Here is a 23188-nt window from a genome sequence, read left to right as displayed (position 1 = left end):
CCTGCCTAGGATGTGGTGGAGTTTGACAGTGGGCCCTGTTAAACCTCTATAAAAAGCTTCATGTATCCGCAAGAAGGCTCCGCCAAAGCGACCGTGTGCCGCTCAAAGCGCACAAGCGGTGTTAGGTGGGACGCTAAACAGCCCTGACACGACGGCCCTCCGACGAAACAGGAGGTTTGCGCAGGCCCAATAAGCCGCCTTTAAAAACAACTATTACGAACGACATAGAAGATAATACGACTCGATACAATCGGCAACGACCTAGGCGACGAATAAAGGATCACGATTGGAAGCTTGGAACATGAAACTGCAAGTCGCTAGGCTTCGCAGGTTGCGACAGGATAATCTACGATGAATTACATTCCCGCAACTTCGATGTCGTAGCGCTGCAGGAAATCTGCTGGACAGGACAGAAAGTGTGGAAAAGCGGGCATCGAGCGGCTACCTTCTACCAAAGCTGTGGCACCACCAACGAGCTGGGAACCGGCTTCATAGTGCTGGGAAAGATGCGCCAACGCGTGATTGGGTGGCAGCCAATCAACGCAAGGATATGCAAGCTGAGGATTAAAGGCCGTTTCTTCAACTATAGCATCATCAACGTGCACTGCCCACACGAAGGGAGACCCGACGACGAGAAAGAAGCGTTCTATGCTAGTCTGCATACCGTATCGAACGACAACGGCCAACGATGCATAAACTTTGCAGCCTCCCGCGGAATGGTAGTCCAAAGCACTTTCTTTCCCCGCAAGAATATCCACAAGGCCACATGGAAATCACCTAATCAAGTAACGGAAAACCAAATCGACCACGTTCTAATCGACGGTAAATTCTACTCCGACATCACGAACGTACGCACTTACCGCAGTGCGAATATTGAATCCGACCACTACCTCGTTGCAGTATGCCTGCGCTCAAAACTCTCGACGGTGAGCAACACGCGTCGGAGTCGTCCGCCGCGGCTAAACATTGGGCGGCTACAAGACGGTAGACTAGCCCAAGACTACGCGCAGCAGCTGGAAGTGGCACTCCCAACGGAAGAGCAGCTAGGCGCAGCATCTCTTGAAGATGGCTAGAGAGATATTCGATCCGCCATTGGTAGCACCGCAACCGCTGTACTAGGCACGGTGGCTCCGGATGACGGCGAATGTGAGCAGTTAGTTGAGGAGAAGAATGCAGCATGGGCGAGATTGCTGCAACACCGCACGAGGGCGAGCGAGGCACGATACAAACGGACGCGGAACAGACAAAACTCGATTTTCCGGAGGAAAAAGCGCCAGCAGGAAGATCGAGACCGTGAAGAGACGAAGGAACTGTACCGCGCTAATAACGCACGAAAGTTCTTAGAGAAGTTGAACCGTTCACGTGAGGGCCACAGCCGGATATGTGTAAGGACATAAACAGGAACCTTCTTACGAACGAGCGTGAGGTGATCCAAACCAAAGGTGGCGGCAGCACTACGAAGAGCACCTGAATGGCGATGTGGCAGCCAACGGTGGCGGTATGGTAAGTAACCTAGAAGCACGCGCACAGTGCATACGACTTCCAGCTCCGAATCTCCAGGAAACCCAGGAGGAGATCGGCCGGCTGAAAAATAAAGCCTCTGGAGTTGACCAACTACCAGGAGAGCTGTTCAAACACGGTGGTGAGGCACTGACTAGAGCGCTGCAATGGGTAATTACCAAGGTTTGAGAGGATGAGGTTCTACCGCAGGAGTGGATGGAAGGTGTCGTCTACAAAAAGGGCGATAAGCTGGATTGTAGCAACTACCGCGCAATCACATTGCTGAACGCCGCCTACAAGGTACTCTCCCAAATTGTATGCCGCCGACTAACACCAATTGCAAGACAGTTCGTGAGGCAGCACCAAGTGGGATTTAAGGGGTGAACGCTCTCCGACTAGAAGGTCATATCAAAATTATATCATCCTATGTTATTATGTTATACTAAATTTTTATAACAAAATGTGTTAGAAACATGGTGCAGGATGTTGTTAAAATATCTAAATTTCTATCAAAAACTGTACGACTGGAAACAAAAAACTATCAAATTTTGTTACATACATTACATCATAACATGTTACATACATTTTATCATAAAAATAACATATTTTGTTAGAAATTTATAATAGAATCAGATACAAAATATATTGTTTCTGTGCAGTTGGAATTTTTACAGGTCGTGATAGGGCTACAGATTGCGATCAACAATCATAATTTTTTGTTTTTGTCTGAACAATAATATTTTTAGAGAACATGAAATTACCAACATTACAAATAAGGCAACCTTTTCAAATTATATCAGCGTTGTGATATCTATGGCTGGGAGACTTTGCTACATCTATTTTAATTGCCTACTGTTGGGCAATTCGGTGTTAAACATTTTTCAAATCATATTATGATATAATCCTGTTACAACATTTGAAAGATAATGGCTACTGAGAACTAAATTGTATCAAAATAAGTTATAAATATCACAATATGTTAAAATTGTGTTAAATTTTTGTTAAGCTATTCTAGTCGGGTCTACCACATATCAGGTGTTCGGTACGGTACGATTTTCACGAAGTCCGTCCAGTTATTTGGTTTCGCCGACGACATTGATATTATGGCACGTAACTTTGAGAGGATGGAGGAAGCCTACATCAGACTGAAAAGCGAAGCTAAACGGATTGGACTAGTAATCAACACGCCGAGGATGAAGTACATGATAGGAAGAGGCTCAAGAGAGGACAACGTAAGCCACCCACCTCGAGTTTGTATTGGTAGTAACGAAATCGAGGTGGTTGAAGAATTCATGTACTTGGGCTCACTGGTGACCTCCGATAACGATACCAGCAGAGAAATTCGGAGACGTATCATGGCAGGAAATCGTACGTACTTTGGACTCCGCAAAACGCTCCGATCGAATAGAGTTCGCCGCCGTACCAAACTGACTATCTACAAAACGCTTATTAGACCGGTAGTTCTCTACGGACACGAGACCTGGACAATGCTCGTGGAGGACCAACGCGCACTGGGAGTTTTCGAAAGGAAAGTGCTGCGTACCATCTATGGTGGGGGCAGATGGCGGACGGTACGTGGAGGGGCGAATGAACCACGAGTTGCATCAGCTGTTGGGAGCTATCCATCGTTCACGAAAATCGGAAGACTGCGGTGGGCCGGGCACGCAGCCAGAATGTCGGACAGTAATCCGGTGAAAATGGTTCCGGTGAAAATGGTTAGCGCAGGATTCTCGCGCTCTTCGCGTCATCTATCCTTCGGTAATTAATAATAATGACCCCACGGTGCGCCGGTAGACCGTTATTATAAAATAAAAATGTCCATCAAAACCAAGTACAGGGCTCGATTCCTGTGGTAATTCTGCAACTCTGGACCAATTTTTAAAAAATCCCTAGGAGGAATCTCGAGAAATCTTAATTCGAAGATTTTAATTAAAAAAATTCAAAAGAATCTATATTTTAATTCAATAATATACCCAAAATACCTTCAAAGCCGTCCAAAAAGTGGTCCAAGTTGTTTTCAACCAGTTTGCATTTGTTGTCTTTATGACCATTATAAATTTTTACAACTGATTAAGCTCACCAAACTGACTGAAGTATGTTTTTTGTATGGCTCGTATGTTCTCGTTCAGAACCATTCATGAATTCACGTGCAGGCTGCAGATTCTTTGTTGAATGCCATTCAGATTAAAGTTTGTATTTTTTATTGTATTCACAAATGTATTCGAGCATCAGATTGGAGTACAAGTGCTGTAACAATTGAATTGACGGAGCTTTATCAAATTCTGGGATTTACTCGCAAAAGAATCATCGAACTGGTAATGACTCCAAAGATAGCGATAAGGAAAAGTTACGATTTTCAAGAGTGACCTCGGTATATAGGATAAGATCGAGATCCAAGGAAAACATCAGGGAAAATGCACAAGAGAAAGAAATAATTTCACAAGCTTTGTGCATATTCTTTTGGGTTTTCGGTTACGACGAAGATAAAATATTCAATTTTTGAACTATTAAAAACACTTTAATAAAGAAACAAAATGAACCTTTGCTTATTTCCGCCACAACACATCTAGTTCGGAATTGTTGATACGATTTTAAAGTTGCTCGAGAAGCGCCATGTTGAGTAAATTTATGGGTGAACCAAGTACAGATAAGGCATCAACAAATTGCATAGAGTTCACTAGAATCCCGTTCTTTCGGATTACGTCACGGTAAGTTACTCTGCTGAAACTTTAACAATTTTCTAATAAATATTTCAATCAGCAGGTTCTGAATGATTTCAAAAAAGTGTACGCAAGATACAGCTCTTTGAAATTCGAGCATGGTTTTGATGAAGCAATTGATGGCTTTGCTAGCAGCTGGAAAAAGCTGCAGCTTCCATTCACGTCAAAGTGCCATATCTTAAATTATCATGTTTCAGAGTTCTGTAGAGGTACCGGAATAGGTCTTGGCTTACATATCAAACATACTTTTTCTAGTCCGTTGATTAGAACTTTGACGAGATTTGGCAGCAAAGATCGGTTAATAAGTGCTGTGATCGAGTATAACAGCTTCTAACCACTATTATTCTACACGAACTCTGGTCTTACTTCTCTCCATTATGGACATAAACACTAAATTAAAATTAATTTTTACCTTTCATTCTATTAATAGGCAGGTCATAATTCAAGAATGCCGGACAGCAACCCTGCAAAGCTGGTGGTTATTTCCGATCCGGCAGGTACAAGAAGAATTGAAAGATATCTATCTAGGTCGATTAATCAGGGTTTTGTTGATATTTTTGGATTCTTATATGGATTGTTTTGAAATTTCTTAACTAAAAACTTCAAATCAAGATTTCTCGAGATTCCTCCTAGGGATTTTTTTTAAAAATTGGTCCAGAGGTGCAGAATTGCCACAGGAATCGAGCCCTGTACTTGGTTTTGATGGCCATTTTTATTTTGTAATAACGGTGTACCGGGGCACCATGGACCCAATTGTGGGTTTCGTGGCCATGTGGTGAACTACGTCAATTGTCTAGACGCATGTGCTAGGGCGTGTGGATTTGATTCCCACTCGGTAAGGAGGAATTTTTCGTGATCGAAAAATTCTCCAATGGTCCACTGGGGTCTGGGTACCCCGAACCAACGCCCGGAATTAAATTCACCACCGTATTCCAAGACAACGCCTACTTCCAAAGGACGAATCACATCTACAATTGCCGTATTCTGAACAAACTTCAAGCAAACTGAAAGCAATCACTTTTAATTTTGAAGAAGGGGTCAAATCCCCAATTGCATTTTTGTGGGCAAACGCCTACTTTTAAAGCAGGTATCACATCCACCAATGCCATAATTCGGCCAAATGCCCACTTTTAAAGAAGAGATCACATCCACCTTTGGCCTAATCCGGGCAAGTGCCTACTGATCGAGCCGCCAGGCTCGAGAATGCCGGAAATCGGAGTTTGATATCCGTTCCTCAGAGCGGCACACAGAAACCAACATTCTCAGGAATAGCACCAAAAAACAACACCATCTAACCTTCTCCTGCCCCACAGAAGGAAGAATTTGCACAGCTCGTTTCACCTCACTATGATCTTCATGACACCTTCACCCTGTCCAGCTGATCTGTGAATCCCACTCACTCACGACGAATCGTACCGCGACGTACCGACGTTTCATCTACTTCATGCCCTCTAGGCCACTAACGTAATCAGGATCGATTTCGGATGCCAATAGAAATCGATTTGGTTTTTCAAAATGCTCGACCGAACGAACGTGGTTGGAAACGCACAACATAAAACGACCGTACCACCTCTGCACGCAATCAGTGTTTATTTTGAACTAATTTCAATTTGCATATGATGATGGTTTCAGAGCGCGCTGAGAGTATTTCCATTCAGTGAGAACTTAAGCTATGCCTTAGACTAGAGTTCATTATTTGTTTCAGCTTAATCGAATTCAGACTTACAATTATTGTATAAATCGCCAAAGTAGTCGATAGTTCGGGTTACGAAATGGTGAGTTGACAATTGGGTAGGGGAGTCGAACATAGCTGTGGTCCTCACAAGTTGTAATTCTTACGCTTTCACGGTTCTGCCTATGGCAATCGACCACCAGTTACGGGGTGCGTACTTAGTTGGTTAGCTTGGGCACTGCTGTCCTTTTGACATCAGCTGGAGTGAGGGTGTACGACCTGTGCTCTTTGTAGGATGTGGTGGGGTTTGACAGTGGGCTCAAATTAACTTCTTTAAAAAGCTGCAGGATAAGGATAGGATACTTTAGCATGCCTGGCGAAGCGCAAGCCCTGGATTGGGGCATTCTACGTGAAAAAACCTGCATGAGCATCTGTTATCCATGTTGTTGTCTGCCCAAAATATCGTCTGACCGTAGTGGGCGGCTGAACAAGAATTGCGGTACCACGTCAGCTATTCATGAGTTGGTAGCCCTATCGGCGTGGCTGGGTCTTGCAACCCTGGTAGGGCGGGATACCGAAAAACAAACAACCAACCTCGCAAAATATAATTGAAAACATTGGAATGAACAATTGGCAAAGGACGCGGTAATGTTTAACGGAAACTGATTGTAAACACGGTCCTTGGAACGTTAGGAGCCACTGTTGGAATCTGCACCTGTCCTCCTTGCTCAAGAATAGAAAAAGGTGAAGATGAAGGCTGCAGTGCTTTAGTAGGTCCAAGTTTTGAAGTAATTCTCAAAGTTTCATACATTTTGAGACCTTTGGCATCAAAAAACAAAAAAAAACCCTTTGTGAGAAAAAAAATAACGTTTTGATTAATTTTGAGCACCTCTAAATCATGTCCGATTTAGCTCAAATTTTGCATAGGGGGATATTTTTGGCTACGGAAACGTTTGCGTATCGTCCGGTGTAAAATTCGATGAATTTTTTTTTCATCATCTGAAAAAATGTCCCATCTCCCAAAAATGTTCTAAAAGAAAAAATCATTTTTTTTTTTTCAATTTTTTTTTTAAATGGCATCAGATCTAGACATTTTGCATGTTTAGGTCATTTGGCATCAAAAACAAAAATTCGATTTTCGACTTTTCCTCTTGAGAAAGTTTTCATCGGTAAAAATTCCAAAACTTTGATGAATTTTAGGCACCCCTAAATCATGTCCGATTGAGCTCAAATTTTGCATGAGGTCATATTTTGGGGTAATAAAACTTGTGAGCAATGTCGTTTTTTGAAATTCGATGACAATTTTTTTCCCATATATTCCATTGGCACCCTAGTAAGCATGCCAACTGGACAAAGGGCACCGAGTCAACGAAGCAATCAATACAACAGCCACAGAAGGGGGTGGAAAGACCGGTTAGAAGGGGTGTGCCAAAGAGTGGAAAGACCGGTTAGAAGGGATGTGCCAAAGAGCGACAGATAAGAAAAACCAGGTCAGGAACTGTATGCTCGTACTGGTTACACGCCAATATAGAGAACGATACAAAGAACTAGAGGCAGCTGAGAAAAAACTCCACCGGAGTAAGAAAAGATAAAACGACGAAAAAGACTTTCAGTGGCAGAGGCCAGAGGGAAGCATTGGGAGAAAAAACGCGCAAAAGTTCTACCAACAACATGCGCAAGAAAAGCGCACCGGCGCAAGTCACGATCAACGACAGTCATAACTGCTGGACAATCGTAATCGTAGGGGAGAATGGTCCAAAATGCACCCCTGGGGCAAAATGGCCTCACTCATAAAATCACTCATATAATCTGTTGTAGTACATTTATGAACGAATATTACCATTACAATTCATAATTAGTTATCCATCATTGAGCTCCATTGGACAAATTAAGCAAAATCCCTTCATATTCACTCAAATTTAACAATTTGCTATTCTTCCACCACATCCATAAAATTTTAGTTCAATGCATTAAGAAAAAACAAACAACCATGCGTTCACCATCATTTTACATGCAATTGAGTCATTTTAGACCACCATTCTGGCGTTTTATCCCAGGCCTATTTTTAAAACATTTTTTAAATACGTTAGAAAGTCATGAAAGACATATTGTTTTGAATAGGAGATCATTGTGAAATGTAGCTGGATTTGTAAATTTTGCACCTATACGTTCAAATCGTTGGGTATTTTTGTTTATATGTGCGAAACCATCGAAAAAGCTTAAGGTGTGCATTTTGGACCGTTCTCCCCTACGCAATTTTATAATTTGGGGAGACTTGATCTCCTTTCTATGATATCTTCTTCTTCTTCTTCTTCATTGGCATTACATCCCCACACTGGGACATTGCCGCCTCGCAGCTTAGTGTTCATTAAGCACTTCCACAGTTATTAACTGCGAGGTTTCTAAGCCAGGATACCATTTCTGCATTCGTATATCATGAGGCTAACACGATGATACTTTTATGCCCAGGGTAGTCGAGACAATTTCCAATCCGAAAATTGCCTAGACCGGCACCGGGAATCGAACCCAGCCACCCTCAGCATGGTCTTGCTTTGTAGCCGCGCATCTTACCGCACGGCTAAGGAGGGCCCCGTTTCTATGATATCTATACGCAATAAATTATTTTTCCTGCCAACCCTTCTGTCAGATCTACAAAAAATTAGAGGCCTGGGAACAAATTTATATTTTTTTTAATTTTTTCGCCAAATTTTTTTATGGGTAAGGGTAACTAATGGAGGATCAAGTGTCTCCATATTGAGGCAATGACTGCAAATTGAAATATCCTAAAACTTTGATGGAATGATGACATTTTCATCAGGCTTTGTGCTGTGAAAAAACGAAAGCATTTGGTCATTGTTATGAAAAGTTGTTCAAATTTTGCGTGGCAAATAAAAAAATCTTTAGGAAGGTCAAAACATACAAACCGCCCTGCAGAATAAATAAAGTCGTAATCCAAAAAATAGCTGACAGGGGGTGATCAAGTCTCCTCACCTTCCCCTACTAATTGAAAAGAATCAATCATAAATAGGTATGTAAATAAGTTACAAGTATTTCTTTTAATTAATTGCATATTATTCGGCAACTCGGCCGTACGAAAACCATTTTTTTGTTAAATATCTTGGCTGTGCATATGCACAGCATATGTTTCGAAATGGACAAATTGATATGAAATTTGCGAAAAAGAATCCACGTGTCTTGGAGGGACTCGAACCCTCAACCTCCTACTCTGTAGATAGGCGTGATAACCCCTACACCCCTACACCCCTCCATTTCGAAACATATGCTGTGCATAATTACAGCCAAGATATTTAACAAAAAAATGGTTTTCGTACGGCCGAGTTGCCGAATAATATGCAATTAATTGTAATCAAGTGTCGGTCTTTCACCGTCATTAGTCGTCTGAGTACACGCGACCGCTTACGTAAAAGGCAATCAAACTCATCAAATGCTTTAGCCAAGCAAGCCTTTGGCACAGCAGAGTGCGATTGAATTCGCATTCTATACCGTCCCGCCCAGACAGTTACTGGGGGGCATGGAGTGCGATCCTCTCGTTTAATAAACAATGTGCACTCGCTTGGCTGTGGATATACAATAGTGCATGTGGAGATTGGACAAATCAAGCATCCGAAAGATATTCAATTTGCAAAAAAGAGATCTAACCGCGGTGGAGGTTGGTACTCGGATTCTGATGGCTTTTCCGCAAACGTGACCTTTAAGTGGTCTTGTTGTGTAGGGGTTATCACGCCTATCTAGAGAGTAGGAGGTTGAGGGTTCGAGTCCCTCCAAGACACGTGGATTCTTTTTCGCAAATTTCATATCAATTTGTCCATTTCGAAACATGTGCTGTGCATATGCACAGCCAAGATATTTAACAAAGTATTTCTTGTTATATGAAGTTCCCTTGCTTCCGTCTGTCTAGCTTCATAACCAATTTTTCATATTTGGCACATATCGATAAGCCTAAAACTTACCTCACGGTTCTTAAAGATCCTCCTTTTGACCTTATCGTAATCCTCATCCCGTTCCTCGAAGCTCTTCGCCTTCCTGTCCAGAATGCCGCGATCGGGACAGTGCAGCAACCCATACCGGTATTCGTCGAAACTGTGCGTGTCCCGCTTCAGTATCGACTTGCGGGGCTCCTCCGAGAAGCTCTCGTTGATCAGCGTCTTGAAGCGAATCTCCGGTATTCGGGTGGCCGAAGTAACCTCGGCAATAACACTCTGCTGGGTGGCGTCCACGTTATGCTCCATTCCGAAGTACGCTGCCACGCGGTGAATCAACATTCGATTGTAGGAAGACATTGGTGGAAACTTGATCTGGCTGCGGGTGCGATCCATAGCCAGCGCAAGCAGTTCCTTCTCGATCTTCATCAGCATGTTGCGGTCCTTGAAGTTCTTGTTCAGCGTCTCCTTGAAGAACTGTATCAAGTTGACGCCGCTCTGATCGGTGAACTGCTCGCACGAGTTGTCCCGCGAAAGGAAGCTCGAAGAAGATCCACCACCGCCTCCTCCCAGTCCTCCCCCACAGCCACCACCGATCGAACCGTTGCCATCCATGCTTGAAGAGGATCCTCCACTCATATGTTTAAGTCGAGGCTTATTGCCTTTGCCAGTGGCGGGATTCATGTTCCCACCACCGCCTCCTCCTCCTCCGCCTCCGCCTCCACCACCGATTGCGATTCCTCCTCCTCCACCGCCCGCACCACGGTGCTTCTTATTGTTATGAGCGCTATTATTAAGATTACCATTAGAGCTACTATTATTTCTTATAAGGCTATCAGTAGGACTTTCACATTGTATATATCGATTTTCCTCATGTGAAAATTGTATATTAATCTGATTGTTAGAATCATTACTATTAGCACTAAAATTAACCTCACGTAAATTACGATTCTCATTATCACAATAGTTATTATTTGATGATACTGGCGACGATGACGATGCAGTGTTTGGGGCGATGGCAGGCGTCGAAACGGCCAGACCGGCTATGATTGACTGATCCCCGCAGTCCAGCATGAGTGGTGCGGTCTGTTGCTGTTTCGGTTCCTTGTGCTGATCTACCAGTTCGGAATTCTTTCCTTTGGCGGCCTGCCCCCCGGGATGATGGTGGTCTGGTTTGTCTGAATCACTCTTAGCGTTACTACTGGTACTATTGTTGCTAATCCTACCATTGCTATTCTTTCCGTTGCCATTGCCGGTACCATTGGGACCGAAGGACGACTTGGGGGGCGTCAGCTTCGGGAAGTCTAGATCCAGCTGGCTTTTGCCGCCCCGATCGTCGCCCCCGTAAACAACGATATTTGGCGAATTGCTACAAGTCTGTTTGTTGCCGTAGTCATTGTTATTGTTGCTGTTGATGAACAGTCGAGATTCCGATACCGGTGAGTGCGAACTGCTGCCACCGATGACGCAGGATGGCTCGGACGATGTCGCATTCATGGGCAGCATGCTCTGCTGCTGGCTCGTGGAGCCATTACTATTGTTGTTGTGCTGATCTGACGGTGACCGCGGTGTGGGCGTTCGGGGAGGAGAAGTTGACTCGCGCATGGCGTGACTTCGCGTTAAATGCTTGCCTTTGCCGCCGAGAGTCTGCAATTGAAATAGAGAAAGAAGGAAATATTTGTTAGGGTTTCGTATAATACAGTCGTTGGGGAAATTTTCTAGGGTATGGAAGTCTAATCATACAATTTTATTATACGTGGATTTGAAACACATTTTCATATAATTAAATATTCATATTTGAATTAAAATTATCGTAGGAGATTGCGACTGGTAGAATGGATGTTTTAAGGTTGGCTTTCTCAGTCTAAATGAATTGAGATGGCCGTCTTAATTATTTTAGAATGAGAAAGCCAGCAGTAAAACATTCGAATTATCTAAACCAAATTTAATATTCTAATGTTTAACGAATTTAGTATTCAACCTGTTGCCTTGGTTTCTTATTTAAATAGAGTTGTTTTTTTTTGTTGCAACTAGCGACAGTAAACTTCAAAAGTAGTTAGAGGTAACTCGATACTTTTAACCGTAAGGGCATTACGGACTACCAGTTTCGAAATAATGATTTTCGTGACTTCGGAACATAAGTTTACAATGTACCAATCACGGTGCGCCGGTAGACCATTATTATAAAATAAAAATGTTCATCAAAACCGAGCACTGGCAAATAGCTCACACAACCTCACTTGATCAGTACCGTTGCTGATGAAGAATGTATGTAGCCTTCAGACATTCTAAATACTCACGCTGCTCTATTGTGAGCGTGTACTATACACATGTGGAAGATTTGGCTTAACAAATGGATTGCGAGTGATTTAACTATGTGTCCAATTTGGGGGGTTTTAGATATAGGGTAATAGGTGGTATTTTAGGTATTTTAGATAGGTTAATAGGTGCTGTGATCGAGTATAACAGCGATTACATGTTTTAGCTTCTAACTACTATTTTTCTACACAAACTCTTGTTTTATTTCCTTCCATTTTGAACAAAAACACTAAATTAAAATTAATTTTGACCTTACATTCTATTAAACATGGAAAACAACACTCAAACTAATCTTGAACATGTTAGTTATACAAGAACATACTTAAGTCAGTTCGGTATGATAAGTCAGTTGTATATATTTATAGTTGTAATAACGGCAACGGGGGCCCTCCTTAGCCGTGCGGTAAGACGCGTGGCTACAAAGCAAGACCATGCTGAGGGTGGCTGGGTTCGATTCCCGGTGCCGGTCTAGGCAATTTTCGAATTGGAAATTGTCTCGACTTCCCTGGGCATAAAAGTATCATCGTGTTAGCCTCATGATATACGAATGCAATAATGGTAACCTGGCTTAGAAACCTCGCAGTTAATAACTGTGGAAGTGCTTAATGAACACTAAGCTGCGAGGCGGCTCTGTCCCAGTGTGGGGATGTAATGCCAATAAGAAGAAGAAGAAGAACGGCAACGTTTGTTAATACTGTATTTGGCGTTATGCAAGAGAATGGTGTGTGGCGATGAAGGATTAACCACGAGATCGCCCAGCTTTACGGCGAACTCAGAACTCAAAAGGTAGTTAAACTGGAAGGGTACGATGGGCAGGGCATGTTGCAAGAATGTTAAGCAACAACGAAGACAAAAAGACGTGGAGCGTAGCAATCGAGGTGGGTTGAGCAGGTACAGAACTACTTGACGAGCGTGGGGCGCAACCGATGTAACTTATTATGTAAGAGATTTTTTCTAGTTTTTCAATTTAAAGCCTTTCTCGTACACCTGGTTTATTTTCATTTGGTATGAAACGTGAGGAAATGATAGACCGCCTTCCGTAATAAAAGCTCGTTCTACATTTGTACACCTTTATCAATATTGTATTATATTGTATTTTTCGAAGAGCAAAATAAAAACTCAAAGGTGCAGCCCAACCGGGTTGTACGCAAAGGTGACGTAGAACTACGTAGCTATACGAAATGGATGGTATTTGCCATAATAATTTGTGTCTCTGAGCAAACTGCTCGGAGGTCAACTGAATCATAAAGGCGAATAGTTGCTCCCAGTTGGATGGAATTTGAGTTTCTAACCATGGAATTAACATGACTCATCGGCCGCATCAACGCATTATCCACTCGACTGGCTTTCAGTGGAGGATATCACAATCCTAGAAGACACCATCCTCAAAAATGCCCGGAATGAAGGAGAAATAAGCAGAATCAGAAGTGAAAGAAGAAACCAAACGCAAATATATTTTTTTGCAACGTTTGGTTTTCGCCCGCGATGGGAACGTACGTGGCAAAGTGAGGAGAACTTCAAGAATTAATTACACATCGTTCTTTTCAAGAAACTATTTATCCAAGAAAAGGCATTGTCATCAGCGGAAAGTTAAATTTTTTTGCAAGATTATTTGGTTATGTTTCTGTTAGTCATTAGAATTGAAATCAGTTTTTTTCCGAGCCACCATTTTATACAAAAGAAGGTCAATCCGAGATAAATTTTCTTCAAAGTGCAAAACTTAATCGTTTTGCGCCGGCAGGAAGCTACTCTTCGGTAGCAGAATCACAAGCGCTCGATGGAAAGGAATAATGCAATAAATTTGTTGTATGGATGTAATCACTAACAGCAACCAAGCTACCACGCCAAACCCGATGCCAACGAAACAGTCCATTTTCGTCCTTCGTCCTTCGTCATTTCGTCCAACTCTTTCTATCCACATAATGCTGGTCCTGGAAAGAACCTATTTTATTTTCCCAATGCGCCTTTTCAATAACTAAATACATCCAAACGCTTGTCAGCACCTTCCGTTCAAATTGTTCGGCCGCCACTCGATGATTTTTCGCTAAGCCTCCACCATTTGGAATATATTTTCAGTATTACCACTGGTGCTACCCACGCTTTCGTGCTGCTGTGTCCTATCCGCTGCATCAGATTTTGTCGAATCGCTCCTTGCGGAATCTTAATCAAAATGAATCGTGCGCGCCGCAAAGCAGCTTTCTTGTATTCAATAAATTAATCTTGTTAGCCCCGCCCCTTTGTGACTGATATGAGTGTAAATATTATGTGCACTCATAACGATTAATGAAGGGGTGAGTCTAATGAAATTACTTCATTAGATATAAGAAAGTTACTTTCCGGCGCGCGTGAGCCGCAGACAACGTTCGGAGAATGACAAATTCTGAGAATCTTCTGAAACTTTCTCGCAAGATTCTGAATTTGTTTATGAGATGTTGGTAATCTAAGATGCGTATTGTTCCGAGGAATAACAACAGAAATTTCACTCAAGACGAAGTTTTTTCATATTACAAAACATTATCTCTTGACATCTGTCTGTCCGAGCGACGTACACCGATGGGTGGTTGCTGTAGATAGTTTCCACTGAGGTGGCGTCTTCATTGATTTTATACAAAAGCCACCATTGTATACCAGAGAAGGTTGATCCGACTATCCAAAATAAACTTTCTTCAAAGTGCAAAACTCAATCGTAACTAGCGAATTTGATAGCGCGTCGGATGGAGATGATGCAATAATTTTGAATGGATGGAATCACTAACAGCAACCAAGCTACCACGCCAAACACGATGCCACCGAAACAGTCCATTTTCGCAATTAACTCTTTCTTTCCATAAAATATTGGTCCTGAGAAGAACCAATTTTCTTTTCCCAATGCGCCTTTCCAAGTAACTGACACCACAATTTGTAATACATTTTCAGCATCGGCACTGGCAGTGCGGGATCGCAACAGTGCTATTTTTATAGTCAACCCTTTCTTCATATGAAATGCTGGTTTGTTGAGGCTTAATGATCTGCAGCAAAACACCGAGCACCACCACCAATGCGATGGATTTCCGTTGAAAATGTTACCAGCTCCTCCGTGATGCTGTGCCGCCTCCGCTGCAAGCGCTTTGATGCGTCCGCTCTGCGTGAAATCTTGTTCAAACTGAGGATTAGGTCCAAACTCGCAAGTGATTGATTTTTGATGTCTGTGCTAGTGATGCATGTACGTGATTGGTTAGTTTACCTATTTCTAAACTTTTTATAAATTATCGATAATAAATAGTTAAGAATTAGTAATTTCATATAAATACAAAGAAGCGTTGACCCATCCTTGATCGAAGGTCCAAAAAAAATTGAAAATCCATCGAGAAACGGCTGAGATATTAAAATTTAAAGTCTATCATATTTTCGTGACGGTCCCCGATTTTCGCAATCGTAAAGTGTACCCCAATATAGAAAAGACAGACGTAGTCCTACGTCAAAACACAATTATAAATGTTAAAGTTTTGATTAAAATTGGGTTCTCCTGAAATCTTTATTTCACGAATAACATTGTAGCATGTGGTCTGCTCCGTTATGCATAGATGATGCAATAGCTTCTTCAACGATGTTTCTTCCACTACGCTGTCAGTCATGCAATTTTAGAATTACGCAATCAAGCCAACTTACGGGGTCGTGGTATTATTTATTACTAATAATATTAGAAAAAGGATTGTGAAACTTTGCATGTAGTCCCACCTCCCCCCAAATAAAAATAAATGAATGGGGAACCAGAAATAAACGTGTAAAACAACTAACGCTATACTACGCACATCCCTGATGGTAAGGCGAATGGTTCGCTGGCAACACCAAATCCGGGGCGAAAAGGAGGAGAAAAAGGTGAAGGAGAGTGGATAAAGATCGGGGAGAAAGTGGGTTAACTCGGAAGGGACAAGACGTATCCACGAAGAGCAGCCGAGAAAAAAAGAAGTGACCAACGCATGGCGGAAAAGTTGAAGAAGGGATTTGAAAAGTGGGAAGAAAGAAAAGGTGCAGCCGTGGTCGAACGGGGAAAATTGGTGGAAAACCGCATTCGCCGAGAAGCTTTGTAGCCATTGTAGTGGCATTTTTGGTAGATCTGCCGTTACTCAGCACCAGTGGGGGTGTTCGACCCCGCATTTACTTTCACGCCGTGAGTCACCATCGGGAATCCGATCTCCAGCGTGATCGCTTGAAGCCAGCTCTGTGCTCAAAGACAGCCCCGTTATCGATCCCGTGCCCCTCTGTAAAGAGGCCCGAAGCCAGTTTAAGATCTGCCCTTCCCCGGCCCACCTGTGCATTTGACACCGCACCCACTCGCCACTCCTGCGCCACAGGATGCCATCAGAAATCAGAACACCAGCGAGACCGCTTTAAGGCGTAATCGGTGCTCAAGGACAGCTAACACCCGTCCTCGATCCCCTGCCCCTCTGGGAAGCCGGCGAGAAGCACTTCCAGGAAAGGACGAGAACCGGTCAAGTACAAAGCACCCTCATCGTGTCCAACCCACGCCCCTTCCGGTGTTACGAGTCACCCCGATATGTGTTCGTCGTTTGGGCATCTGGCCTCCAACTCGACCGCTTGGAGGCGGTAAGCTTTGTCCACCTTTGCGGTGTACCCATTTCCGTAGCAGTACAATCCCAGACCCGGTGCACGTCTAGGGCTACACGGTTGCAGATCCCGCTTAGGTATGTCCCTAAAAACTCTCCCTCTCGCTTATCAACTAACCTCCTACTAACTCTAACATGAAAAAAAAATTAATAAGTAAAATGTTGCCCAACTCTTTTAATTATGATTCGCTATCCTTCCGCACGTAAATCCGTTGGCTCTACTTCTACATTGTCACGTCCGCTTCGAACTGTTTCTGTGTGTCCTCCTAGTAGGCCTATAGCCGGGCACTGAGAAGTAAATCCCGAGGTGAGCTAGCTTGGGACGTGTGGACGTCCGCTGCCCAGACGTAAGGACGTCACTGGCAGATTCAAGACATCATTTTATAACAAATCTATCCGAGTTGCAAAATTCATCGATGAACTACACAATATACCTGGAAGTGACAACAATGGTCTCGTGCACACAAAATGATTATTTAGAGCCACAAATATGCTGGTATTATGATTGCAAGGTCACGAACCATACAACGCCTGATTCAACCATATTCAAATGCGGAAACATGGTTCTCGTGTTTTTGCATGTCTTGTGTCATCATGCAATCATTAATTCACGATATAAGTTAGATTGTTGGTACAATGCGTTTAAGCCATAAAGTTTACACACACAGTTGCACAAAATGCTTCAAAGCCAAAATACAGGGGTTAGGCCAAATTTTGTTGAAATTCAAATAAGCATAACTTTGCCTATAATCCGATTTTGATAAAGGAATAGCCATATCTCTGCGTATTCCTAATGCATTCTCTATCTGCAGCAAGCATTGGTCGGCAAATTAGTTCTTAGTTTCTGGGGTAATCATAAAACATGATGAAAGTAAATTTTTCATGAAAATGACAAGCAGAAGAGAAAATGTAAGTTAAACATACCCTCAGAAAACCCGGAACATCTCAGGTGCCCATGCACCGATCTGAGATTTATGGACAGGACTGAATAATAGAAAAGTGTCTGCCTCCGATGGTTTTACCAAAATCGACCAATTACCAACCTTTTTGTCTAATCTTTGTAATTTGCGTGTCCAGCCAGACCTAATATCTAAAGGGTACTATGGCCACTTTGTCTAAATTTTCTAGGATTTCAAAAAAAAAGAACTAAGTTCTTAAAATTGTGCTTACTCTGCGTCTCGTATGAGGTGAGGCGTTTGAAGTGAAAAAAATGAAGTGAGAATTGTCGACACCTTTGAATTACATGGTCGTCTTACGTGAGACGTGTCGAAATCGACAATTCTCGAGTCATACGAGACGCAGAATTAGCACAAAATGTTGGGTATACTCGTATACTTCTTCAAAAGAATTACTGCAGATTTTTCTTTATGAAGCAGGAACTTTCAAGGGAGTTCCTACAGCTTTGTATTGTTTATTGTTTTTTGGTTGTACATTGCTCATTTTTCCTTCTTAGGGCCGATGTCCACGTAGCGGTTTTTTACGCTGCGTGCACGCCGCGTTCACGCAAGGTACCCAGCATCAAATGGAGTAATGCTACCTCCCAGTACTACTTCTGGGGGATGGCAGTACTAAACGTACTCGCTCATTCTCGCTCACACAGGCACCCGTCCCATGCGAGTCTGACTTGGGTGCTCACTCTATCGCACCCTCAAACACACCCTACATACTCTGTTGCACCTCTGTCATACCGTGTGAGTCTGACTTGTATGCTCACCCAAACCCTTGATTCACGCTCATGCACTCCATGCTTGCACACACGCTAACGCTCCTATGAGTCTGACTTGTGTGTTCACCTTTATCATGCCGTGTGGGTCTGACTTTTGTGCCCACCCTTCTCATGCCATGTGGGACTGACTTGTATGCTCACCTTTATCATACCATGTGAGACTGCTAACCTCTTTCATTCAGTTCGCTGACACATACTACTCTAGTCATTCGACCTAACACTCCCTCTGGCATCCCTTGTGGGACATTTCACTTAGGTTCCCACTTCTGACATACCATGTGAGTCTGACTCACCTCGCTCATACCATATGAGACTAGCTCAACTCAACTCAGCTCATGCCTTTCGTACCATGTGAGACTGACTTGGATGCTCACCCACACTCCTCTGCCACGTCGCGGGGTATCAGTAGTCGTAGGAACCAACATTCCTGCGCTACTCCCAGCGCAGCGAGTGCAGTCCATACATAGACATACACATATTCATTCACACTTCTGCCATGCTTCGAGGTGACGATCTCGGTTGCCACCCGCTGCGCCATTACCTCTGCATGGGCAGACCATTCACACACTTCTTCGCGTTCGGCACTTTCCGCTCTAACTAACCAATCACAAGTTAGTCATGCTTGTCGATTGCTGCTCGGCGCGCCAGATTCTCTGCAAGCTGCAGGCAATCTGAGTGGTTGCAGTCGAGACTGCGTTCCACTTCTCCACCGCTTGACACATCCTCTGGATAAGGTTATCTGGAGTTGTGTCCCGGCCGCAAACGTCTAGCATTGCTCTTCTTTCGACGTCGAAACGAGGACATACGAACAGTATGTGCTCTGCAGTTTCGTCAACACCTGGGCAGTCAGGGCAGACGGGGACCTCCGCGTGCCCAAACCTGTGGTGGTACTGTCGGAAACAGCCATGGCCTGACAGGAATTGTATCAGATGAAAGTTAACCTTCCCATGGGGTCTCCCCACCCAGCTTGATATGTTAGGAATCAGCCGGAGGGTCCACCTACCTTTCGAGGAGTTATCCCACTCGCGCTGCCATCTGGCAACCGAAGTCACCCTGGTACGCTCGCGGGCTCCTCTGGTGCCACGTAGGTCAAAACACTCCTCGTCTTCCCGGATGACCAGCCCGCCTGGCATCATACTCGCTATCACGCAGGATGCGTCGTGCGATACCGTGCGGTAGGCCGATATCACCCTGAGACACATCAAGCGGTAGGTGCTCTCCAGTTTCTGCAGGTAACTGGTAACCCCCCGTGCTTTTGCCCAGGACGGGCCGCCGTACCTAAGAATAGATGCGGCAACGCCTGCCAGTAGCCTACGTCTACTGGCGCACACCTTGGAGCTGTTGGACATCATCCTCGATAATGCCGCCACGAAGTCGAAGCCTTCTTGCACGCATATTCGACATGGCTACCGAAGGTAAGCTTGTCGTCTATGATGATCCCAAGAATCTTCAGACTCCGCTTTGAAGTGATCGCGACGTCTCCCACGTGTACAACTGCATGTTGTGCCGACTTACGGTTGCTGACGATAACCACCTCCGTCTTATGTTGAGCGAGCTCAAGGCCTCTCGCACTCATCCAGTCCGCCACAGTGCTGATCGCGTGTTCTGCGGTTAGCTCTACTTCGGGGATTGACTCCCCGTAGACCTCTAGGGTTACATCGTCAGCAAAGCCGACGATCTTCACACCAGGAGGGAACTTTAGCTTCAGAACCCCATCATACATCAGGTTCCATAGTACCGGGCCCAGGATTGACCCTTGCGGGACTCCTGCGGTAATGGGAACACTTTTCTGACCGGCATCGGTCTCGTATAGCAGCACACGGTTCTGGAAGTAGCTTTCCAGGATCCGGTACAGTCCCACCGGCAGGCTAAGCCGGTGTAACGAGAGCGCGATGGCATCCCAGCTAGCGCTGTTGAATGCGTTCTTCACGTCCAGTGTCACCAACGCACAGTATCGAATTCTTCGCCTTTTCCGTTGGATCGCTACCTCTGCAGTCTTGAGCACTGAGTTGATAGCGTCCACCGTGGACTTACCCTTCCGAAAACCAAACTGGTTACTCGACAGGCCATCCGTGCCCTCTGCGTACGGGATGAGCCTGTTGAGGATGATCCTCTCGAGCAGTTTACCCGTCGTGTCGATCAGGCAAATTGGTCTGTATGCCGATGGGTCACCCGGAGGCTTCCCGGCCTTCGGCAGCAGTACCAACTTCTGCCTTTTCCATCTCTCATGGAAACGACACTCATCCAGGCATCTCTGCATAGCTAGCCTGAACATGTTCGGGTTCGCTATGATCGCTGCCTTGAGTGCACTGTTTGGAACTCCATCGGGGCCTGGAGCTTTGTTCATCGCAAGGGTGTTAGCCACTGCGAGTAACTCTTCGTTCGTCACTGGAGCCACCATTTCGGCCACACTACACGTAAACGTGTGCACGACTACATTTGATGCTGGGTACCTTGCGTGGACGCGGCGCGGCGTGCACGCAGCTTGAAAAATATATTACGTACCCCTTGATTTGATTTTCTGGTTGCTTGGAATGGCATATTTAGTAATGTTACAGTTCTAGTTATACTTCTTTACAGAATTACACATTTTATGACTGTCAAAGATATAAAACAGGAAACGCATTTTCAGTAGCAGTTATAAAAACTTGCTTTATACTAAAAATCGAAATAAATTCTGTTTCAAATTCGTGCAAAAATACAACTATGCTATATTCTGCGAAACTGTTGAATTTTTGACGATAGCATTTTTTATTAATTTATTTAATTTACATCTAAACAGATAACACTGAATCAACAATTTTACGCCACAATACACAGTTCGAGGCCGCATATCTCCATCCTCGAATGCGCCCCACGATTGCCAAGTCGTTTTGCACCTGGTTTGTCCACCTCGCTCGCTGCGCTCCATGCCGTCTCGTACCTGCCGGATGGGAAGCGAATACCATCTTTGCAGGGTTGCTGTCCGGCAGTCTTGTAACATGCCCTGCCCATCGTACCCTTCCGGTTATAGCTACCTTCTGGAAACTGCGTTCGCCGTAGAGCTGGGCGAGCTCGTGGTTCATTCTTCGCCGTTACACACCGTCTTCTTGCACGCCGCCACAGATGGTCCTCAGCACCCGTCTCTCGAATACCCCGAGTGCTTGCAAGTCTTCCTCGAGCATTGTCCAGGTTTCATGTCCGCAGAGGACTAAAGGTTTTATCAGCGTCTTGTACATGACGCATTTGGTGGTGAATCATTTTTGACCGCAGTTTCTTCTGGAACCCGTAGTAGGCCCGACTTCCACAGAAGATGCGCCTTCATATTTCACGACTAACTTGTTCAACTTGTTGCTTCGCTAGTTGTGTCTGTTTCGGCTCCTTCTTGTTTTACGAAATTCGATCGCATTTGGAAATTTTTAGTGCTATACAACAGTGTTATTGCCGATCTATTGCACATTCAACAAGAAAGAAAACAAATTATCGTACCTAAGTGCCTGTGATATAGTCTGCATCATCGTTTTATATAGGAAGACTCGCATCATTCAATTCATTCCTGTAGCACCGCCATCGCTCATTGTATATTATTGATACCCTCCGTCATCTGTACACTGTGCACCGTTCAGCCATCTAGTTCTCAAATCGAGAATTTACTTCGAATACATAGGGTTTACAAAACCGCAATATGCATCAATGTACCGCATGTAACGTCGAGTTTTGCGCAGAAGATATAGTAGTTTCATGTGATGGCCTTTGTGATGTAGGACGCTTCTTTCACGCCAAATGCGTCGGGTTGTCATACGACGAGGGATGTGCATGTTTACACCAAAATATATTCTGGATGTGTGACTCCTGCAGAAAGATTATAGAAAGCGGTCGCCTTCGAATCATTAGAACGAAACGAATTCTAAAGAATTCGCTACAAAACGGAACTGAATTACTTGAGATCTGACCTTGAACGGATTGCGCAGTTAGTATCCGAAGTTACTTCCAAACCTAATGAAGCCTTGCCGATTCATCAACAAAGCCACACTATCGCTCAGCACACTTCTCCGTTATCTTCAACAAAGTTGGATCAAACTACTTGTGCTTCAGATAACTCGAGCTTGGATCTGTTTATATCGAATATCGCCCACGACGTGCCAGAAGATGATGTGAAACAAATGGTTTGCGATTCTATAGGAACGGATGAAATCTTGGATGTCAAAAGATTGGTCGCAGCTGGAATTGATGTGTCTACGCTGGATTATGTATCCTACAAAATCACGGTTGACGGTCGACACCGAAATGCTGCAACGAGGAGTAGAAGCTGGCCAAATGGAGTACGATGTCGGGAGTTCAGGAGCTATTCCGCCGTTGCTTGGAGACCACTGAACCGAACTTCATCCATCAATTTAGATCGAAGCGCTATTATTTGATTGGTATAATTTTATAATGAAGTTGCAACAGTTTAATGTAATAATTTCCATTCAGTTAAAACTATTTCATGTAACATGTGGTTTATGTTGTTAGGTGTATTATGTTTGTTATATTGTTAGCTAGAATTTAAGGAAGTAATCTGTACGACTTTGTCGAAGATGAAATTCAATTAAATAAATAAACATTGTTATCAGCCGTTAGCAAGGATCCGAGGTAGACGAATTCCTCAACCACCTCGAAGGTATCCCTGTCTATCGTAACACTGCTTCCCAGGCGGGCCCTGTCGCGCTCGGTTCCGCCCACAA

The 23188-nt window shown here is 43.9% G+C and overlaps 1 protein-coding gene across 13 annotated transcripts in view; it reads right to left on the bottom strand.

The window, feature by feature from the left end:
* The window catches only part of LOC134210198 (protein encore), a 246325-nt gene that overhangs the window by 29608 nt on the left and 193529 nt on the right, over window positions 1-23188 (bottom strand). For all 13 annotated transcript variants that reach the window (XM_062686234.1, XM_062686232.1, XM_062686227.1 and 10 more), the window contains one exon: window positions 9864-11480. In XM_062686234.1, the coding sequence (XP_062542218.1) occupies window positions 9864-11480 (1617 nt within the window). The remainder of the gene's footprint in view (window positions 1-9863; window positions 11481-23188) is intronic.

The sequence above is a fragment of the Armigeres subalbatus genome, chromosome 2, assembly GCF_024139115.2.
Source record: "Armigeres subalbatus isolate Guangzhou_Male chromosome 2, GZ_Asu_2, whole genome shotgun sequence".
Classification (NCBI taxonomy): Eukaryota; Metazoa; Arthropoda; class Insecta; order Diptera; family Culicidae; genus Armigeres; species Armigeres subalbatus.
The sequence above is the reverse complement of the archived record's forward strand: the minus strand, read 5'-3'. Positions and strand labels throughout refer to the sequence as shown.